This window comes from Heloderma suspectum, chromosome 6, assembly GCF_057233095.1.
Source record: "Heloderma suspectum isolate Gila_16-S chromosome 6, 16-S_ref, whole genome shotgun sequence".
Lineage (NCBI taxonomy): Eukaryota > Metazoa > Chordata > Lepidosauria > Squamata > Helodermatidae > Heloderma > Heloderma suspectum.
The window spans coordinates 96591196-96609582 of record NC_139463.1 but is presented as its reverse complement, the minus strand read 5'-3'; the positions used below and the strand labels follow the sequence as shown (position 1 = coordinate 96609582).

Below are 18387 nucleotides of genomic sequence, written 5' to 3'. Positions count from 1 at the left end.
ATGTGTAGAGATGTAAATGTTGGGGCCTGTCACAGCCTGGCCAAGGTGTTTGCTCAGAGGCCTTTCCAGAAAGAGGGGCATGGAGAGGTTTGCTTCATTACGAGTTCACTTAGGGGAAAGTCTTGGCTGAATGTTCAGCCCGAGTATTGCGAAACCTCAGCCAAGGGCATGGATGCTCTGCTCCAGTTCGAACAGGCACACCCCTTCCAGTTCCTGGGGTCTGCAGAACTGTCAGGAAGCAAGAAAGAGAGTTGGAGGAAAGGAAGAAAGTGAAATGGTGGGCAAGGCCTTTTAGTTCTACATCAACAAGTGGTGCTAGAGGAGGGATTGGGGCAGGAGCACTGCCTACTTAGGGAATGGCAGGAGAAAGCAACCCGTCCACACAATCCGCTTTTGCTGCACTGCCAGGAGATGGGTCTCACACTGGGGCCAGAAGGTTCAGACACCACATCCGTCAAGCCCCTGACACTGGTGGAGGTGGAGGGGGTCCCTTTGCCCAGTGAAAGTGCAGAGAACTGGGCTCAAATCAGAGGCTTCCAAGCTTGGCCTGATGACCTCGTCATTTGCACTTACCCCAAATCAGGTAAATATAGAGCAGAGGGGAGAAATATGGTGTGTTGGCATAGCAATGTGGAGATAATAAGAGAAGGAGTGAGAGATGGAGGACCACCGGCTGAATCATGCCCCCTCCCTGCCTCTTCCCCCTCCCTGCCAGGGACCACCTGGGTGCAGGAAATCGTGGACATGATCCAGCAGGGAGGAGACCCGCAGAAATGTGCTCAGGCCCCCATTTACCAACAGATCCCCTTCATAGACCTGTTCCCTCCAACCATCATCCCCTCTGGTGAGTAACAAGATACTGCTTCAGGGTGGGTAATGGTGTGGTGAAGAGTTCGTGGTACGAAGCTGAATGTTTCCCTTGGTGTTTCAGGCCTGGAAATGGCTGAGGCAATGCCCTCCCCACGCACACTCAGATCTCACCTCCCTGTACAGCTCTTACCGCCTTCGTTCGGGGAACAACATTCCAAGGTCAGGACAACCGGGGTGATGTCGATGGGGAAATAGGGTTTCATCTGAGCCAAGATGTTGTCTCAGCATCTCTTCCCATTTCCTAGCTCCACCCTGGAAGCTAAGAATCCAGAATAAAAGGAAAGGGTGCCTCTGAGCATGTGCAGACGGAGGTCGTAATTTGACCCAATGCTCAGGCTTGCTACCTGTTTTCAGTGCTGGGCTGCTCTGGAATACATGAAATGTCAGGGGAAGGGGTGCCTCTGAGCATTAGCTGAGTGCCTTTCCCCTCAGCACTGATTAATTATAAATCTTGTCCCTTGCTCATCTGAGCAGTGGGCAAGTCTGAGTTTGTGTGGCTTCCCCATACAGGTTTGAGACTTGGCATTTTCTTTCTTCCCTTTAAGGAATAAGTGCTACAGGGAGGAGGAGGTATATTACTGGAGCAATGGAGTGAAAGGTTGGACTCTGGATTCTCCCTTGTTTTTCCTCTATTTTTACAGATCATTTATGTGGCCAGGAACGTCAAAGACACCATGGTCTCCTATTTCCATTACCACCACATGAACCGAGTTTTTCCGGAATCTGGAACCTGGGATGTGTTTCTGGAGAGTTTCCTTGCTGGGAAGGGTGAGTGGAAGCTAGAAAGGCAAAACAGGAGAAAAGAGCCCCCTCAGCACTTGCATGCCATGTTCTAGGGGTGAAGACCACGTCCCAGGGATGAGGACAATGCCCCATTGGCAGAGTTTCCCACTGGAGAAGTGAATGGAGCCTAGTGGTAGGAGTGAACAAATCTGTAAATTTAAGTTCCTCTTAGTTTCTTATTTTTCCAGTCTTCAGTGCAGTTTGTTCCAAAAGTTGAGGATCTTCTAAAAAAAGCTTGCACAAAAATTTCTACACAGTTTTATGCTCAATTCTCCCAATACTTGCATTTTTGTATGCAGTTTTGCCTAATATACACATTTTGAAAGCAATTTTCCAAATACAATACATTTGTGGAATGCTATTTTCACTAATATACTCAGATTTCCACTAATATTCACATTTTTGTGTGCACATTCCCCAAATATACACAATCTTTTGATTGGAGAACTCCATTGCAAAATTTGGAAGAACAAATGTATTTTCTTTTTGAAGTCAGAAGTCTTCTCTAACGTAGACTCCCTGTGCAATTTAGAACCAGTGGTGTAGCGGTAAATTTTGAAGTGCAGGTGCTCATTATGACACGCCTCTGAGAGTCCAAAATTCAAGCACTTATGTTGATCCAGATTAAAAAACCAATTCTAGCTGCTTTCATCTCCACCAAGAGTAGGTCTTCGGTAAAGCTCATGGGCCTTAATTGCCCATTCAAGATCAAGCCACCCCAAAATACTTTGCCTTACCACAGGGGAAAATCATTTCCTGCCAGCTACTGTGAGGATCACAAAGCCCAGAGGGAAGGGGGCATTCTGACAGGGGTGGCAGACGAGCTCAGTGCAGGTGCTGCATCTGTGGGAGCCCTGGCTGCACTACACCACTGCTTAGAACCCTGGACAAGAAAGGTTCTAGACCGCGCAAGGAGCCTACACAAGTTGAAAAGGCCTCCTTGCTTGTGGAGGGTGATAGGGATGAAGATGGAGGGGCTGGACCTAGCATGTTCATCTTCTTTCCCCCCCGCTTGCGTGTTCATTTTACACAGAATAATGCCTGAGTAGGGCTCTTCCAAAGTCTTTTATTATCTTCTCTTGCAAAGTCTTTTATTATTTTCTTTCAAATCATGAAAAGTTACAGGCTACACTTCAGGGAGGTGGAAGAGATAAATCGGGATGGTATGGTTCACTCTCCAGTGCTCCTTTATGTCTCTTTGCAGTCATCTGTGGCTCATGGTTTGACCATGTCCATGGTTGGTGGGAGGCCAAGGAACTCCATCCAATTCTCTACCTCTTTTATGAAGATCTGAAAGAGGTGAGAAGCTCACAACTCTACAGCAGGAAGGGGGCAGACTTCAGGCTTGTGTGATCTGTTTTTTGTGTTTTTGTATTGGAACCCCAAGATCCACCAGCCAGGGCCAGGTGAGAAAGACATTCACTACAGTAAGAGTGGGCCACATGCAACCCCCACCACTCGATGCCTCCAAACATTAAAAAAAAGGGGGGGGGAAGAAAAAATGCATCGGTAACACCATGGAGCAACCAGAAGTTCAAATTTGCTTGTTTGTAGTCTAAATTTGACCCTTTTGCCATTCCGTAGCAGCTTTGGATGCAATCCCCCCACCCCCAATTTTAAAAAATTCGTTTTCAGATTGCGCCTCACACTGTGGACTGTGATGGAAGGAGTTCTGAAGGCAAAAATGCCCCCCGCCCCCGGATGTCCCAAAGTTGCCCACCCCTGACTTAGAATTAAATAACAGGTGCCTCTGAGGACATTCTGAGCCAAGGAATTTATTTTCACTACCACAACCAAAGTGAACTGACACTTCTTTCACACAAGTCCGCTCCTGGTTTACCCAAGCTTTCTTCATTCCAGCAGCCTAACTTAGGAGGGGAAAGTCATTTTGTTGTTGCTATTGTTAAACCATCTAGAGTCAGAAATCTTTGCTGATCTACTGCAGAACGCCCTGAGACGGAGCAGTAGGCCGCAATCTACTTTCTGCCCACTGCTTGCCCTACAGCAGGGGTCGGCAACTTATGGCCCTCCAGATGCTTTGGCCTATAGCTCCCATGATCCCTCACCACTGGCTATGTTGGCTAGGGCTGATGGGAGTTGTAGGCCAAAACATTTGGAGGAGCATAAGCAGCCCACCCCCTTGCCCTACGCAGTAGCACTTTCCACTACAAAGGAACTTTGCTGCTAGAAATGGTCTAGGCAACTCCCCCAGTGATGTAGGCTTGTGACAGCAATGCCCCAATCAAGGGAGAGACAAATGCAGTGAACACCCTTGTAGTAACCTACTATCATAAACAGCCAGAATCCTCCCATCTGCATTCTCATCTCTCTCTCTCTCTCTCTTTCCCTAGGACTCAGCCTGGGAAATCCGAAAAATAGCCCAATTCCTGGGCCTAGAGCTCTTGGAACCAGTTCTCAACTGGATTGTGCAGCACACGAAGTTTGAGAACATAAAAGCCAACCTGATGGCTAATTACACCACCCTGCCTTCTTCTGTCCTAGACCATGCTGCGTCACCCTTCATGAGAAAAGGTAAGGCCCAAAAACTGATTTCCAGCTCACATCTGATAGGAGAGGGGACTTGTGGCAATGTGGGGAACAGTGGTAAAAATGAGCAGGTGTGGTCACATTCAAAGTTCCATTGTAAAGTTCAGCAGCAGTGTTGTGGATAAGGTATAGAAATTTCAGAGGGGGACAATTAAGGGTCAATTTGGTAATAGTGCATCTGCACCATGAGAAAGCTTTTAATTAAAGTTGCAGGGGACCTTTGCTGAATGGGACTTACTACTGAGTAAGCATTATAGGAGGCTCTTGGCTATGCATATGGGCACTGCTCACAACATAGTGGTAAATTAAGTGTCATGTGGAATGACTGAAGTCTGCTTCCAGGTGACTGCAGAAAAGCCATGCTTTAGCGGTGCTAAAACCCGTAATGGAGAAGCCATTTGAGTTTCTCATGCAGTGGACAGTTAAAGGAGTATGTGCTCTACTGGATGCTTCCAGATGGAAGGCTCCTAGTGCAAATAAGGAATTGCTCTTCCTCTGTGAGCTACAACAAGTGGAACTGCATTTGACTTTCCACACTGTTGCACAAATTATGCTTAAGTTCATTCCCTGTAGGAGGGGTATGCCAATATCCCCTTAGAGACACACAGAACTCTGAGATTCAGTCCAACGCAGTTTTATTTGGCAGGAGACAAACAGCGCTGTTCGGGTGGATTCTCGCAGCTAACGCCACAAAGGAGAACCACACCCTAGATGTTTTTGGTACAGCTTATATACATTCAGTATAATGACCTCATTAGCTATGCGGGGTGGGCCACATAATATTCATGAACTTCATTAAGCATGCGTAGTTGACATGTCTCTACGGCTGACCTGTCCTTGCAAGCTGGGCAGGAAGCAATCTAGCTGGAACTGGTTCTAACCAGTTGCAGGAGTGGCGGCTACTCGGGGGGCGGGGGGCTCCTCTGGCTGTACCTGATATGAAACAGACCGTTACTGTTGGTGTCAACAAGGCAGCTGATAAGACTATCTTCCTCTGGGACTTTCCACTGTAGGAGGCTGCCTCAGATGGCTGCCAATACTTTAAGATGGTGCCTCTTTGGTTCTATCAACACTACCAGGGGATATTGTTTGTGATCTATTGGACAACTGAACCTAGCACAATTCAGCACACATTCACTGTGCTAGGGGTGCATAACCTTTTTGGTCCTAAGGGCTGCAGCCAGTGTTGCCTGGGGCCCCCATGAGCTGCGCATGTACAGACACACATACACACTTCACATACACACATATTTCCTCCCTGCCTGCTGAGATATATGGATTGGGGTGGGGGTGGGGAGGCTGTGGAGTTAAAACCATCTCCCAGCAATTGCCACAGAAATGGCTGTTTTTCTGCTGCTACTGGCAGCAGGAAAACTGTGATCTTGGAAGCCAGGGAATAGCGTTTTCTCCAGCTAACCAGCTGGGCTGCAGGGAATGGTGAGTGGGGTCCTGCCAGCTTTGGGGGACACACAGGGAGTGGCCAAGGGTTGCAGGTTGTGTACCCTGCATTATACCCTTTGCAGTGGGCGCCTTTAATCACCTGTTTATTTTTTATTGATCATTTAAGTAGCACTAAAACTCCTCTAGCTATGTTTTTCCAAAAACATTTTTTTAAGGAGTAAAATACCACTTAAATTAAAGAGTGTTATAGTGGTACAGCCCTATAATGCAATATATATATAATTATATTAAGGGGGAAAAAGCCCTTTCCAGTAACCATTATTTTAGCAAAGTGGTTAATGCCGGTGACTGGAAAGGTTCTTTTAATTTTTTTTAAAGAATAGGGATATTCTTTATATAATAAGGATACAGTACTATACCCCTATAATGCTATAATACCTTTTCTTTAAAGTATCATTATAGAGTAATAGGGGTGGAGTGTGACACCCCTATAATCTTATCATACTATTTTTAAAAACAAACAAATATTGACCCCTTCCCTGTTACAGCCATTAAAATGCTGCAACTAAAATGGTGGCAAATTTTAAGGATTCCGCCCCCCACACACCATCATCTGATATGTGTGCATATCTATGCATATATGTATATAATTACAACATTACAGGGATCTACCATTCTTTCATTTAAGTAGTATTTCATTACATTAATTTTGTTAAAAAGAATATATAGCTGGAAAAATGTTTTAGCACTACGTAAAACATGTATTAAAAAAGTAAATAAATGGGTGATAAAAATGGCAACTACTGCAAAGGTTATGCTGAACTGAACATGTGCTAAACTATTATAAGTTCACCTGCCTGATAGGTCACTGCCCATGTAAAACCATGCCTCTTAAAAAAGACGCAAGAGTAGCACCTGTGGAGACTGTGTTAGTCTTCCATCCTTCTAAAAAAAAAAAGTTGGACTATTCTGCTGGAGGAAAAAAGGCAGACACAGCAGTGGGAACACACTGGAGGACTACAGATCTATGATAATAAGAGTGTATGGATCCCTGTAAAATGTGATCAAACAAGCCGCTGCCTCCTTTGGAAGCAGCCCTAGATATAGCATAATCTCCGTTTATGTAGGACAGTGGTGAGGCCCAACATATCAGAACAATGCCTGGTTCGAATTGAGTATTTGCCCTAGAACATTTCCCAGCATCGTTCGCAATGGGAATGGGGATTGTGTGACAGACAATGAGGGTACTGGCAGACAAACTGAAGTGGAAGATAGGAAGTTTGAACCCCATGCCCCCTCCGTGGATTAGAATAGCCGGAAAGGAGCAAAGGAAACTGGATTGTTCAGGGTTCCCCCCCTGTCCCCGGATTGTTTTCCCTGCCTGCAGGCACAGTAGGAGACTGGAAGGAGCACTTCACGGTGGGTCAAAGTGAACGGTTGGATGACATCTGCGCCCAGTTACTGGGGGGCAGCGACCTGACCTTCCGCATGCAGCTATAAATACACCTTTGTGCTGGGGCCCCTTGAGAATTTCACCCAAACATGCCTGGAGGGTTGATTATACCTGCATTTCATAAAGTAAGCCATGAAATCACAAGCAAACAACACCCTGAATTTTGTGTGGGTGCCTCTAAAAATACACATTTTAAAGGACTTTTGATTTGTAAATGGATTTCAGTGGAGTGATATTAAGTGAATGGGTTTGCTCTTCCCACTTTGATGGTGAAGAGGGTGGGGGGGCAGCAACAAAAGAAGCCCAGTCATAGACTCATAGAAGCATAGGGTTGGAAGGGGCCTACAACCCCTTGCTCAGTGCAGGAAGCCTGATTCCCAGGCGGTCTCCCATCCAAGTACTAACCAGGGCTGACCCTGCTTGGCTTCCGGGATCAGACGAGATCAGGCACATCCAACTCTTATCTTAATGTTTCTATCCCACCCTTCCTTCAAGGAATCCAGGGCGGCTTAAATAGGATACACCCATTTTATCCTCACAACAACTGTTCTTACCAGGCTGAAGCTGGAAACAGACAAGAGTGTTTATGAGCCAAACTAGACTTGAGGTTAAACGCCTCTTCGCATTTAATATGTCTCTTTAAAAAAATGCAAATAGAATCAGCAGGGATGGAGGTGATAGTTATCAAGACCACAGCAGGCGTGGAGGAAGAATTCAACCCTTTCCTCCCCTGGTTTGGCTGTGAGGAAAATCTCTTTTCTGCAGCTGGGATTTGCTTTGGGAGGCCGTCTCCCATAGGTGCCAACAAAATGGTGCTTCCAGATGACGGGCTCCTAGCGTTGCCATCCAAAAGACATTATGCAGCTGTTCCGTCTTTCCCCTTCTTAACAGATTTTCTCAGGTGAGTAAAAGAACGGAAGAAGCAGTGGGAAACATGGTAGGTTTATGAGTGGAAGACAGTGGCATCTGGACACACACACACCCCTCCTGTAAAATTCTGTGAATGAGTGTGGTGGCCACATCACCAAAAAAGAGAGCACCAATTGGCGTAATGTTTGCATATGTAAATGTATATGTATCGGTGCAAATTTAGAAATAATAACTATAATTTAAGTAGAGGAAGACCATATCGCACCACAGTGGAGAAGACTGACTAAGGGCACAATCCTATGCACGTTTAGACAGAAAAAAGTCCTACAACTCCCAGCATGCCCCAGCCAGCCATGCTGGGGCGTACTGGGAGTTGTAGGCCTTTTTTCTGTCTAAACGTGCATAGGATTGCACCCTTAAGGGTTGCAAGAGGAAGGCATTCCGAACCATCCTTTCATCCACAACCTTTACCTCCAGAACCATTCCTTCCCCTCTGCAATTGGCTCCAAAGTCCACATAAGTGTTTTCAAAGTGGTGGAAGGGGTTCCAGGCAGACCATATTGAATTAAAAAGGGGTCCCATCTATACTGAAAAGTCAGTTAGTGACTAGTGTTGAATAGTAGAACTAGAAGCTCAAGCCTCGGCTTCTTCACTCTCCACCTCAGCGCTTTGTCTACACATTAGGTCTCAGCTCAGTTCCTCCCTCCACATCTAAGCCCTTCTCCCAAGGCCTGGAAAGCAAGATACTACAGTCAGTTGCAGGGTCCTAGAACTGCAGTGCTCTCTCTTTTATCCGTTAGCATTGAATACAACAGCAGTTGTATTTTATTGGGTATTTTTGCCTGAACATCCGTTGGGGCCAACTGCAGGGGTGGCTTTACCCCACCTATCCCCCTCCCCCCACAGTTGGACTCCAATACCAGAAGTTAGTATAGATGAGATAAAACTATCTAGGTGCAGAGGGAAAGATGGCAGGCAGGGGGTGGGGGGCAGCGTTCATCAACTCAGCTGGCATTGCTGCTTGGTGCCTTAAATTACAACCCCTCATCCTGCTTCAGATGTGCTATGCTGAGGACCTGCCACAAACTGTTGCAATGGATCACCAGCCCCTAACTGGACTGCTCCTATTTAGGGCTGTAGTCAAACTCGAACAGGAAGAGGTTGGGGCTTGTATGAAGTAGACGTGGGTGGCTCCAATGTCAGTGGGACTGTGAGTCCGCTCTGGGTTTCAGTCAGAACTCTAAAGGAGCTATCCAATGTACTGAAACCAACCCCCCAAATGGATTCAGCACCATGGATAGTTTCTTTAGAGTTCTGACTGAAACCCAGAGTGGATTCACAGCCCCACTGACATTGGAACCACCAGACTCCATTAGGGATGTACAGATTATGTCAGATCCACCTATCTTTCATGGATTGTCAGGCGCCTTTAATTGTGTCGTCGGCCCATCAATGGAATCGGGGTGTGTGTGTGTGTGTGTGTGTGTGTGTTAGTTTCCGAATTTGTGCAAACTTGCACATGCAAAAATGTGCAAATTCTCCCAAAATGCACATTTTCATGCTTTAGTCTATGGGGAAAATGTGCATTTTGGCCTGTTGTTTAATTTTTGCATATTTGGCTACAACATTTGTGTAAAATTCTGGAAAGTAAAAAAAAAAAAAATCTGCAAGTCTGCAGAATCATCCCAACAGGGAAAAGCTGGCCTACTGTGGAATCTGCAGGTCGGATGAATAGAAATCCGAACTCATTTGGTTCTGTTGTGGATTTCTCCGACATTGCTAGCCTCCACTGCTTGTAGGACAGTTTTTTCTTTCCCACCCTCTGAAAAACCTGCTCTTCCTGAAGCGTTCCTAGCAGCTTCAAAATGGCAGCTAAAGCATCACAATGGGCTGTTACAGGGTCTGCACAAGACCATACAGTGATTGTATGCATACCAGGGATGGACAGATATACTGAATTCAGTGTCTCTCTCTTTCGCATTTTTCCAATCCTAAGTCAGTTCCATCCTATTTTTGCATCAGTTGCATTTTTTTAAAAGCCAGCATGAAAATGTGTATTCATTTTTGTAATATATGCAGTTTTGTGTGCAGTTTTGCCTGACATACTTACTTCTTTGTTTTTTTAAATTAATTTATCAAATTACTCATGAAATACATTTCTCTAGGCGTTTTTATTATTTATTTATTGACTTTTACCTCACCTTTCTACAAAAAAGTGGTACTCAAGGTTTTACAATTTAAAATATAATAATGATACGAATAAAATCCAATTAAAACAATCAACAAGATAAAACTAATAAACATAGCAACACAGCGTAAAATGGAATATCAGGTATAAGAGGTAAAAACACATCATGGGGACTAAGACTATGGAACACTAAAAATACAAAAAAAGAATTAAATACTCTAAAATACTTTAAAAGCCTGCAAGAATTGGAAAATTTAGCCTGGTGCTGAAGAGATAGCAGTGTGGGCCCCAGGCAAGCTTCCCTTGGGAGAACATTCCAGAGCTGGTGGGCCACCACAGAAAAAGCCCTCTCTCCTGTTGCCACCCTGCAAGCCTCAGAATGAGGGGGCACTTGAATAAGGGCTTCTGTCAGGTACATTTGGGAGAAGGTGTTCCATCAGCAACTGAGGTCCCAAGCTGTGTAGAGCTGTGTAGGTTAAAAACAGCACTTAGAATTGAGCCCCAACGTAAACTGGGAGCCAGTGCAGGTGAGAGAGGACTGGCGTAATATGATTATAATTCTTGGACGACGTTTCTCCTGGACTGCCTTCAAAGGTAGCCCTTTGAAGACAGGAGGTTATTAAGGCATTAATCACTGCGGCTAGGCTGTTCACCTCCAGATAGGGTTGTAGCTGGGATACTAACTAAAGCTGGTAAAAGGTGCTCCTCCATGCCACAGAGGCCACCTGAGACTCTAATGACAGTGAGCACCCCCAAGCTACACACCTGACCTTCCAGGGGGAGTTCAACCCCCTCTAGAACAGGTTGAATGCCACTCATCCAGTCTGAGGAACCACCCACTAACAGTGCCTCTGCCTTGTCTGGATTGAGCTTCAGTTGGTTAGCCTCCATTCAGTCTATTACCATGGCCAGGCACCAATTCACCACCCCCATAGCCTCACCTGGCTCTGAAGAGATGGAGATGTAAAGCTGCATGTCGTCTGCATATTGATGAGAACACACTCCAGACCCCCAAATGACCTCACTCAGCAGTTTCCTGTAGATGCTAAACAGCAAGAGGGGACAAGATAGAACCTTGCAGGCCCCTGAAGTAAAGATGCCACAGAGTTGAGCAGAAATCCCCCAGCACCACCTTCTGAAAATGTCCATCCAGGTATGAGCGGAACCACAGAAAAGTGGTTCCATGCACAGCTAATTTCAACAGATGCCCCTGAAGGATATCATGGTTAATGATACTGAAAGCCACCAAGAGGTCAAAAAGAGTCAACAGGATTGCACTCTCCCAACTCTATCTCCCAACAGAGATAATCCCACAGGATGATCAAGACTGTTTCCATGCTGTAACCAGCCCTGAACACCCATATGCATTTTTGCAAGCAGTCTCCCCTAATTTAATGCATTTTGTACACTATTTTCACTAATATACATATTTTTGTGCACACTTTCCCCTAATATATGCATGCATTTTTGTAGGCATTTTGTGACTGAATTTTGCATTGCAAAATTCAGAAAATGCCAAAAAATAATTGTGTTTCATTTCACATATTCAGTACATGTGAATTAGGTTGGTTTGATAAATGTGAATTAGGTAGGTTTGCATTAAAATGCAAACCAAATGAATTTCTCCCCCATTCTCTAATTAGACATAAAGGTTAAATATGGTTTATTGCTATGTGTATGGTCCTCAGACATGTGCACTCCCTCCTCCTCCTCCAGCATTACCACAAGGAGAAGATGGAAAGTTTTCACTTCTGTTTTCAATTAACCACAGTTTAGCATTACAGCAAAACCTAAACTGTAGCTAGTCTTAAGTATAGTTTATCAAAACAAGACAGCTTCATAAATCGAGGTTTTAAGTTGGCTTGTTTCAGTAAACCATAGTTACTATTAACCACAGTCTGTCCAAGTTCAGACATATCGCTAAACTGTAGTTAGTTAAAAATGGGAGTGAATGCTTCTGACCTCCTCAGAGCCACACTGGAGGAGGAGAGGGGAGAGGGAGCTGATAACATCGCAGCTCATCCACATAACAAGAAACCATAGCTCATTATTATGTCTAAATCCATGCACTAATTCCATGGTAGATGTGGGATTTGATCCCAGCTTTCCCCCCATGTTTTTTAAAAAAATCAGTCCGCCATATGCGTTCCTGTTTGCATTCCAGTGTAACAAGGGTCACACGGTCCCATACTCTGATTTAAACCAATGAAGGACATCAAAGAAGTGTTCTGCATTTCTCACTGTGATATATGGTAGGGACTGCAAATTTCCAGACTGCAAATACCCCAGAGTTCTGTGCAAACACAGATGATTTAGGGCCTTTAAGCAAATGAGGTGTGATGGCTGTGGATGGTTCTCTGGAAGCAGATGACATACAATATCACTCCAGAAACACACACTTATCTCTGCATGGAATTAAGCCATGTTGAAATCCACACAGCAGTGCCAGGAAGCAGCTGGCAGAAACCCCAGCCGTAGCGTCTGAGAAACCTCAGCCAAGAGAGCACACCCCATGCTCTCTCACAAGCAGAGCATCCTTACCAGTTGGGTCATGGTGAACTAACTTTGGGATGTGTGTGTGTGTGTGTGTGTGTGTGAGAGAGAGAGAGAGAGAGAGAGAGAGAGGAAAGAAAGGTAGTTGTCTTGCAACAAGGGAGGTGTGCAAAGCTGGTAGGTGGGCATGGCTTTTTACTCTGACTCCAGCAGGTGGTAGCAGAGGGTCTGGGCCAGGGGGACTAGCAACTTAGGGGGATGGGGAGCAATATTCTCATGGTAATGTACTTATCCTGCCTTGCTAGGTGATGGATCTCGGATTCAGCCTGGAAGGTTTGGACCCCACATCCATCAAGCGCTCTGAGCTGGTGGAGGTTGAAGGAGTCCCTCTTCCCAGTGATATCGCAGAGAACTGGGGGCTCATAAGGGGCTTTCAAGCCCGACCTGATGACCTTCTCGTTTGCACTTATCCCAAAGCAGGTAACTGGGGAGAAAAGAGGAGAAACAAGCAGGGGGGTGGGTCTGGCATCGCAGTGGGGAAACAGCAATGCGGGAGGAGATATGGATGTCGGGTGTCTGGCTGAATTATGGGATCTCCATATCTGTTCTCCAACCTGTCCTTCCAGGGACTACCTGGATGCAAGAAATTGTGGACATGATCCAGCATGGAGGAGACCCACAGGAATGTGCTCGGGCTCCCATCTATCAACGGATGCCCTTCATAGAGATATTACTTCCCAACCGCATCAACTCAGGTGAGTAGGAAGCAGTGGTGTAGTGCACGTGGGATGGAGAGGGAGCATAGCTCCGGGAAGAATGAGGACATCATCTGCTGGAACAAGAGGGTAATTAATGGACCCTCCTTGCTCTGTCAAGTGGAGTGGGGATAACAAGGCTATCAAGTTTTACTGTTCTTCTTTCTGACCAGTTAGCATAGGGGAGAACAAAGAATGAGGAGTTCCTACGTCATTCTAGCCATTTAAATGGTAGCACACCTTTGCAAGATGTTGTGCATTTCTAATGAAAAGCTAAAGGCTAGCATTCAGCTGGCTGAAGAGCTTTCATTGAAGCTCAATGAGTTTTACAAGTTGAACCTAGGCAGTCAGAAGTAAGCACCACTGAGTGCAATGGAGCATACTCCCACAACTATGCAAAGGATTGCATGCATACGCTGTAATCTTAATTGTAAAATTGTATTAGTGGTTTGTTGGTTTGTTTTGGATGTCTGCGATAATAATGTTTTCAACCAGAGTGTTAGCTCCTTTGAGTATAAATATTACAGACGGGGGTGTGTGTGTGTGTGTGTGTCTATTGTTGTGGTTGTGGCTATGGATCCTCCTTGGGGAAATGGATATGGGGGCTGGCATAATGAGTCCCCACACAGAATTTACCACTACAGCAGGGGTGGGCAGAAGGTAGATCTCCACATGTTTTTGACCATCTCCCAGAAGCCCCTGGCAACATGGCCAATGGTCAGGAATGCTGGGAGTTGAAGTCCAAAACATCTGGAGATCTACTTTCTGCCCACCCCTGCACTACACCACTTGTAGAAAGTACTGCTTCAGGGAGATAGTGAGTGTGGGAAAGGTGAAGGGTTTCTCAGCACAATGCTGAATGTCACCCTCTCCCTGGCGTCTCAGGTGTGGAAGAGGCGGAGGCGATGCCCTCTCCACGCACGCTCAAATCTCACCTCCCGGTCCAGCTCCTGCCGCCTTCCTTCTGGGAACAGAAGTGCAAGGTCAGTACAGGGGGGATTGCTACAAGGGTGAGTCTTAACGTGGAACATGGTTCAGCCGAAGGGATCTGCTTCAGTTTCCTGGCTCGAGCCTGGGAGGGGGCCATGGGAGAGCATATGCTTTGCATGCAGAAAGTCCCAGGTAGAGATTTTGCGAGAGTCCAGGAAGGGGGTGGAGTCTGGCAGACTTCCCTCGCTTGGCTTCCTGGACTCCAGCCCATTCACCACCGTACTTGTCCAACTTGGTGTGTGCCGAGCCGGGCAAGTGCGGCAGTCCCTGCTGGTCTGCCGAGCCACCATTTTGCATGAAAATGGTAGCTTGGCTGGTTTTGTAAATCCCCATTTATGCAAATGGTGACCGTAAAGGGGCCATTTACACAGATTACAGGTGTAATGGACCATTTACACCTGTAATCTTGCATGAATGGCTGCTTTACAGCCACCATTTGCATAAATGAGGATTTACAAAAAAGGCAAAGCTGCCATTTTTAGGTGAAATGGTGGCTCGGCGAGGGATTGGGTGGTCATGCATCTCTTGCTGGGCAGCTGTGGCAAACAGGGTCAAGCGGCCAGCAAGGGCCCAGCAGGTGGTGTGTGGCATAGATGGGCATGAGTTCACCCATCCCTAGTCCCAGGTTCAGTCCCTGGTATCTCCAGGAAAAACTCCTGGCTGAAAATCCCTGGAGAGCTGCTGCTAGTCAGTGTCAACAATAATGGGCCAGATGGAACAATGGTCTGTATCAGGCAGCCTCCGATGTTCCTATATAAGTGATAATAATGAAAGGCAAGCTCTACCTGAGCATGTTCAGATGAAGGGTTCAGTATGACCAAGGGCTCTGCTGTAGAGTATATAAAATGATATTTTGCCATTTTATTTTGTATTGATGTTTTTGTATTGTGATTATGGCTTATGGCCAAATACATTTCCCTTATTTCCTACTAGCGAACACAACTGACCTTGCATGGGTTGGAATAGCTCTTAGTCTGACACAGCGAAGCTTTCAGGCAAACCTACACAGTTGTCAGAATGGGACACATTGTGCCCGCCCCCTCTGAATGAAGCCACACCTGCCAGCACCTCTAGGCATGGCCCCTGCCATGGTGTGCACCTATAGCGCCCTGAGGGAGGGGCCTAGCCACTCCATTCCCCTGAGGGAGGGCTACCCCACAGCAGGGGGGAGGGGGCAGGCATATAACTCTGACCCTCAGTCTACTAATCTTTCCTGGCTTCAAACTGTGTGGACCGCAAAGCTATGTGCTAGTTAGGGAAGTCGGCCCCTAATGACTGAAGATGGGACTGCAGGCTTCAACCACAGGGACACATTTAAATTTATTTAAACTAATTAATGCATTTAAAAAAACAAAATAACCTGGGGATGCACATCCTTAGAGTCCCCTAAGTATGCATGCCGAGTTTCAGGTGTCTAGGTTTCACAGTCTTGGCACTATGGCACTGATGGACAGACGGACAGACACACATCCTCTTTTGTTGTTATTATAGATGGGAAATAACATTAAGGACTGCCTCTGACCATTAGCAGAGGGATTTCCCACTGCTATTGAGCAGCCTTGCCCAATTCAGTGTCCTCTAGAGGTGTTGAACTACAAACCCCTTCGTTCCCATCCAGCTTGGCCAATACCCATGCAGGCTGGGGGGTGATGGTAGTTGTAGTCCAACACATCTGGAGGACATGAGGTTGCGGGAGCTGCTATTCATTAATGGCAACATCTGGCCTATCCTTCCCCCTCACCCCTGCACTAATCTGAATAGGCTGACCCAATTCATTTGGGGGCCTCTAACACTTTTTAGCCCCAGCACATTTCTCTTTAAATAAAAAAAGGAGAGGAATCTTGTGATTTGATGAGGAGATGCTGAAGGTCTGAGAGCTAGGACTCCTGGCTTCTCTCTTCCTTCCACAGATCATATACGTGGCCAGGAATGCCAAGGACAATGCAGTCTCCTATTTCCACTTCCACAAAATGAACCAGTGGATGCCTGAGCCGGGAAACTGGGGCCACTTTTTGGAGAATTTCCTTATTGGGAAGAGTGAGTGGGTTCCTCTCATAGTAGCACTTGCTGGGGAACAGCAGCTAGAGGGTGCTCTTGCACTAATATCCTTCTTGTGGGTTCGGTTCCTCACTGTCATCTAGTTGGCTACTGTGGGATTAGATTAGCCTTTGGTCCAGATCTAGCACGACTCTTCTTCTGTTCTCATGTTCACTTCTTGCGTCTCCTTGCAGTTCCCTGGGGCTCTTGGTTTGACCATGTCCGTGGCTGGTGGGATGCGAAGGCCCATTGCCCGGTTCTCTATCTTTTTTATGAAGACATGAAAGAGGTGAGCAGATGGCACACACACACACACACACACCCTCTCCAAGGATGTACTTTCAGCTATGAGACAACTCTGCTTCTCAAAATACTCTGATTGATGACTCTGATGCTATTAAATGTCTGATAGCAATGCCCAAGTCAAGCCAGAAACTAACACAATGACCTTCCTTATGGCAGGGGCAGCGATACAGATGGAATATTTTCCAAGAAATTTTCCAGTGCTTTATTTTTCTGCTGAAAATTTCCCATTTAGTAAGTGTACTAGTAACAATGAATGGATGCCATTTGCAAATTCAAGATCAGGCCAGCTTGACAGTTTCAAAGTTGTAATTAATGTTTTTCAGGTGATTATCCCTAGCAACTACATGAGGGGTTACATATATGTCATTGAAATACATATATGTCTCAGAATGAAGTGGGACTAATACATAGCAACAGCAAAACTGAAGGTGCCCCAACAATCTCCATGGAAGAGACTTAAATTCTGTTGAAATAGATGAGTGGTTGTCAGCATATCACACACAGTTCTTTGGGTTGCTAAAATTAAGTAGTCTGTCAGCACTTTTCAGTACCTTTGATTTTTTCTTAAATTTAAACAATGTAAAGGAAGTACATGCTATTTAAGTTTTTACAAGTATTCTAATTAAAAAATCTACATAATACAACATTTAAATCATATTAAGAGTGCTTTAATTCTTTCAGGTCAAATACTTGAGGTATAATTAAGATAGGGTACTCTTTTATCTTTGTCGTTTACTAAAATATAAGAACACAAGAAGAGCCGTAGTGTATCAGACCAAGGGTCCATCTAATCCAGCATTCTGTTCATACAGTGGCCGACCAGCTGCCCACAGGAAACCCACAGCAGGACATGAGTGCAAAAGCACCCTCCCACCCATGTTCCCCAGCAATTGGTGTACATAGAGTTACTGCCTCTATATCAGAGGCAGTATGATACTAAATACAGTGTGCCTCTGATACTAAATACCAATAAAATGAACATGCTAAATTAGAACACTTAGGGCATCAGAAATTTTTCCAATGCAAACTGAACATTTCCCAATGGGAATTAGGCTAATTGGCATAGGAAAATTTTCCAGTGCAATTTTCCTCCCAGAAAATCCACATCACTGGCCAGAGGTGTTCAACGTCTTTTGGCCTGAGGGCTAAATTCAGTTCTGGAGAAGCTCTCAAGGGCTACATTCCAGGGGTGAGTGGAGCTGAAGGCAAAAGGGAAAGGGCAAAAACACCAAAAATGCCAGCATGTTTTAGCTTACAGCTCTCCCTGCCAGTAACTAAGCCTTAGGAGAGGCGGTTCAACCTTTTAGAATGGGAGGGAAAATGTGCAAAAGCCAGGAAAACATGAAATGATTGGCAGCCAGGGGAAAAGAGGGCTGGGGCCAAGGGAAGGGGGTGTGGCCTTCTGGGGAACCCCAGAGGGCCACATATACCTCGCGGGCCTGAGGTTTGGCACCCCTCCCTTATGGTAACCTGCCAGCCAGAATCCTTCTATCAGCATCTCTCTCCATAGGATCCAAGTCGGGAAATCCAGAAAGTAGCCCAGTTCCTAGAATTCAAACTGTCAGAACAGGTTCTGAACCGGATTGTACATCACACGAAGTTCGAGAACATGAAAACAAACCCGATGGCTAATTACACTACTGTACCTTCCTGCTTCCTGGACCAAACTGTGTCACCCTTCATGAGAAAAGGTA

The 18387-nt window shown here is 45.7% G+C and overlaps 2 protein-coding genes across 3 annotated transcripts in view; both read left to right on the top strand.

Annotated features, from left to right (window-relative positions):
* Positions 1–411: 411 nt before the first annotated feature.
* On the top strand, positions 412–7101 carry LOC146341952 (sulfotransferase 1C2-like). The gene is made up of 7 exons (XM_084808437.1): positions 412–583; positions 716–844; positions 932–1029; positions 1512–1638; positions 2858–2952; positions 4005–4185; positions 6989–7101. Exons 1-7 carry the CDS (start codon positions 412–414, stop codon positions 7099–7101), a joined length of 915 nt encoding a protein of 304 aa, XP_084664563.1.
* A 462-nt stretch (positions 7102–7563) lies between these two features.
* LOC146341951 (sulfotransferase 1C2-like) overlaps positions 7564–18387 on the top strand; it is a 20318-nt gene continuing 9494 nt past the window's right edge. For both annotated transcript variants that reach the window (XM_084805308.1, XM_084805307.1), the window contains exons 1-7: positions 7564–7955; positions 12911–13085; positions 13232–13360; positions 14246–14343; positions 16261–16387; positions 16582–16676; positions 18204–18384. In XM_084805308.1, coding sequence (XP_084661434.1) covers positions 12914–13085; positions 13232–13360; positions 14246–14343; positions 16261–16387; positions 16582–16676; positions 18204–18384 — 802 coding nt within the window. In that variant the 5' untranslated portion in view covers positions 7564–7955; positions 12911–12913. The remainder of the gene's footprint in view (positions 7956–12910; positions 13086–13231; positions 13361–14245; positions 14344–16260; positions 16388–16581; positions 16677–18203; positions 18385–18387) is intronic.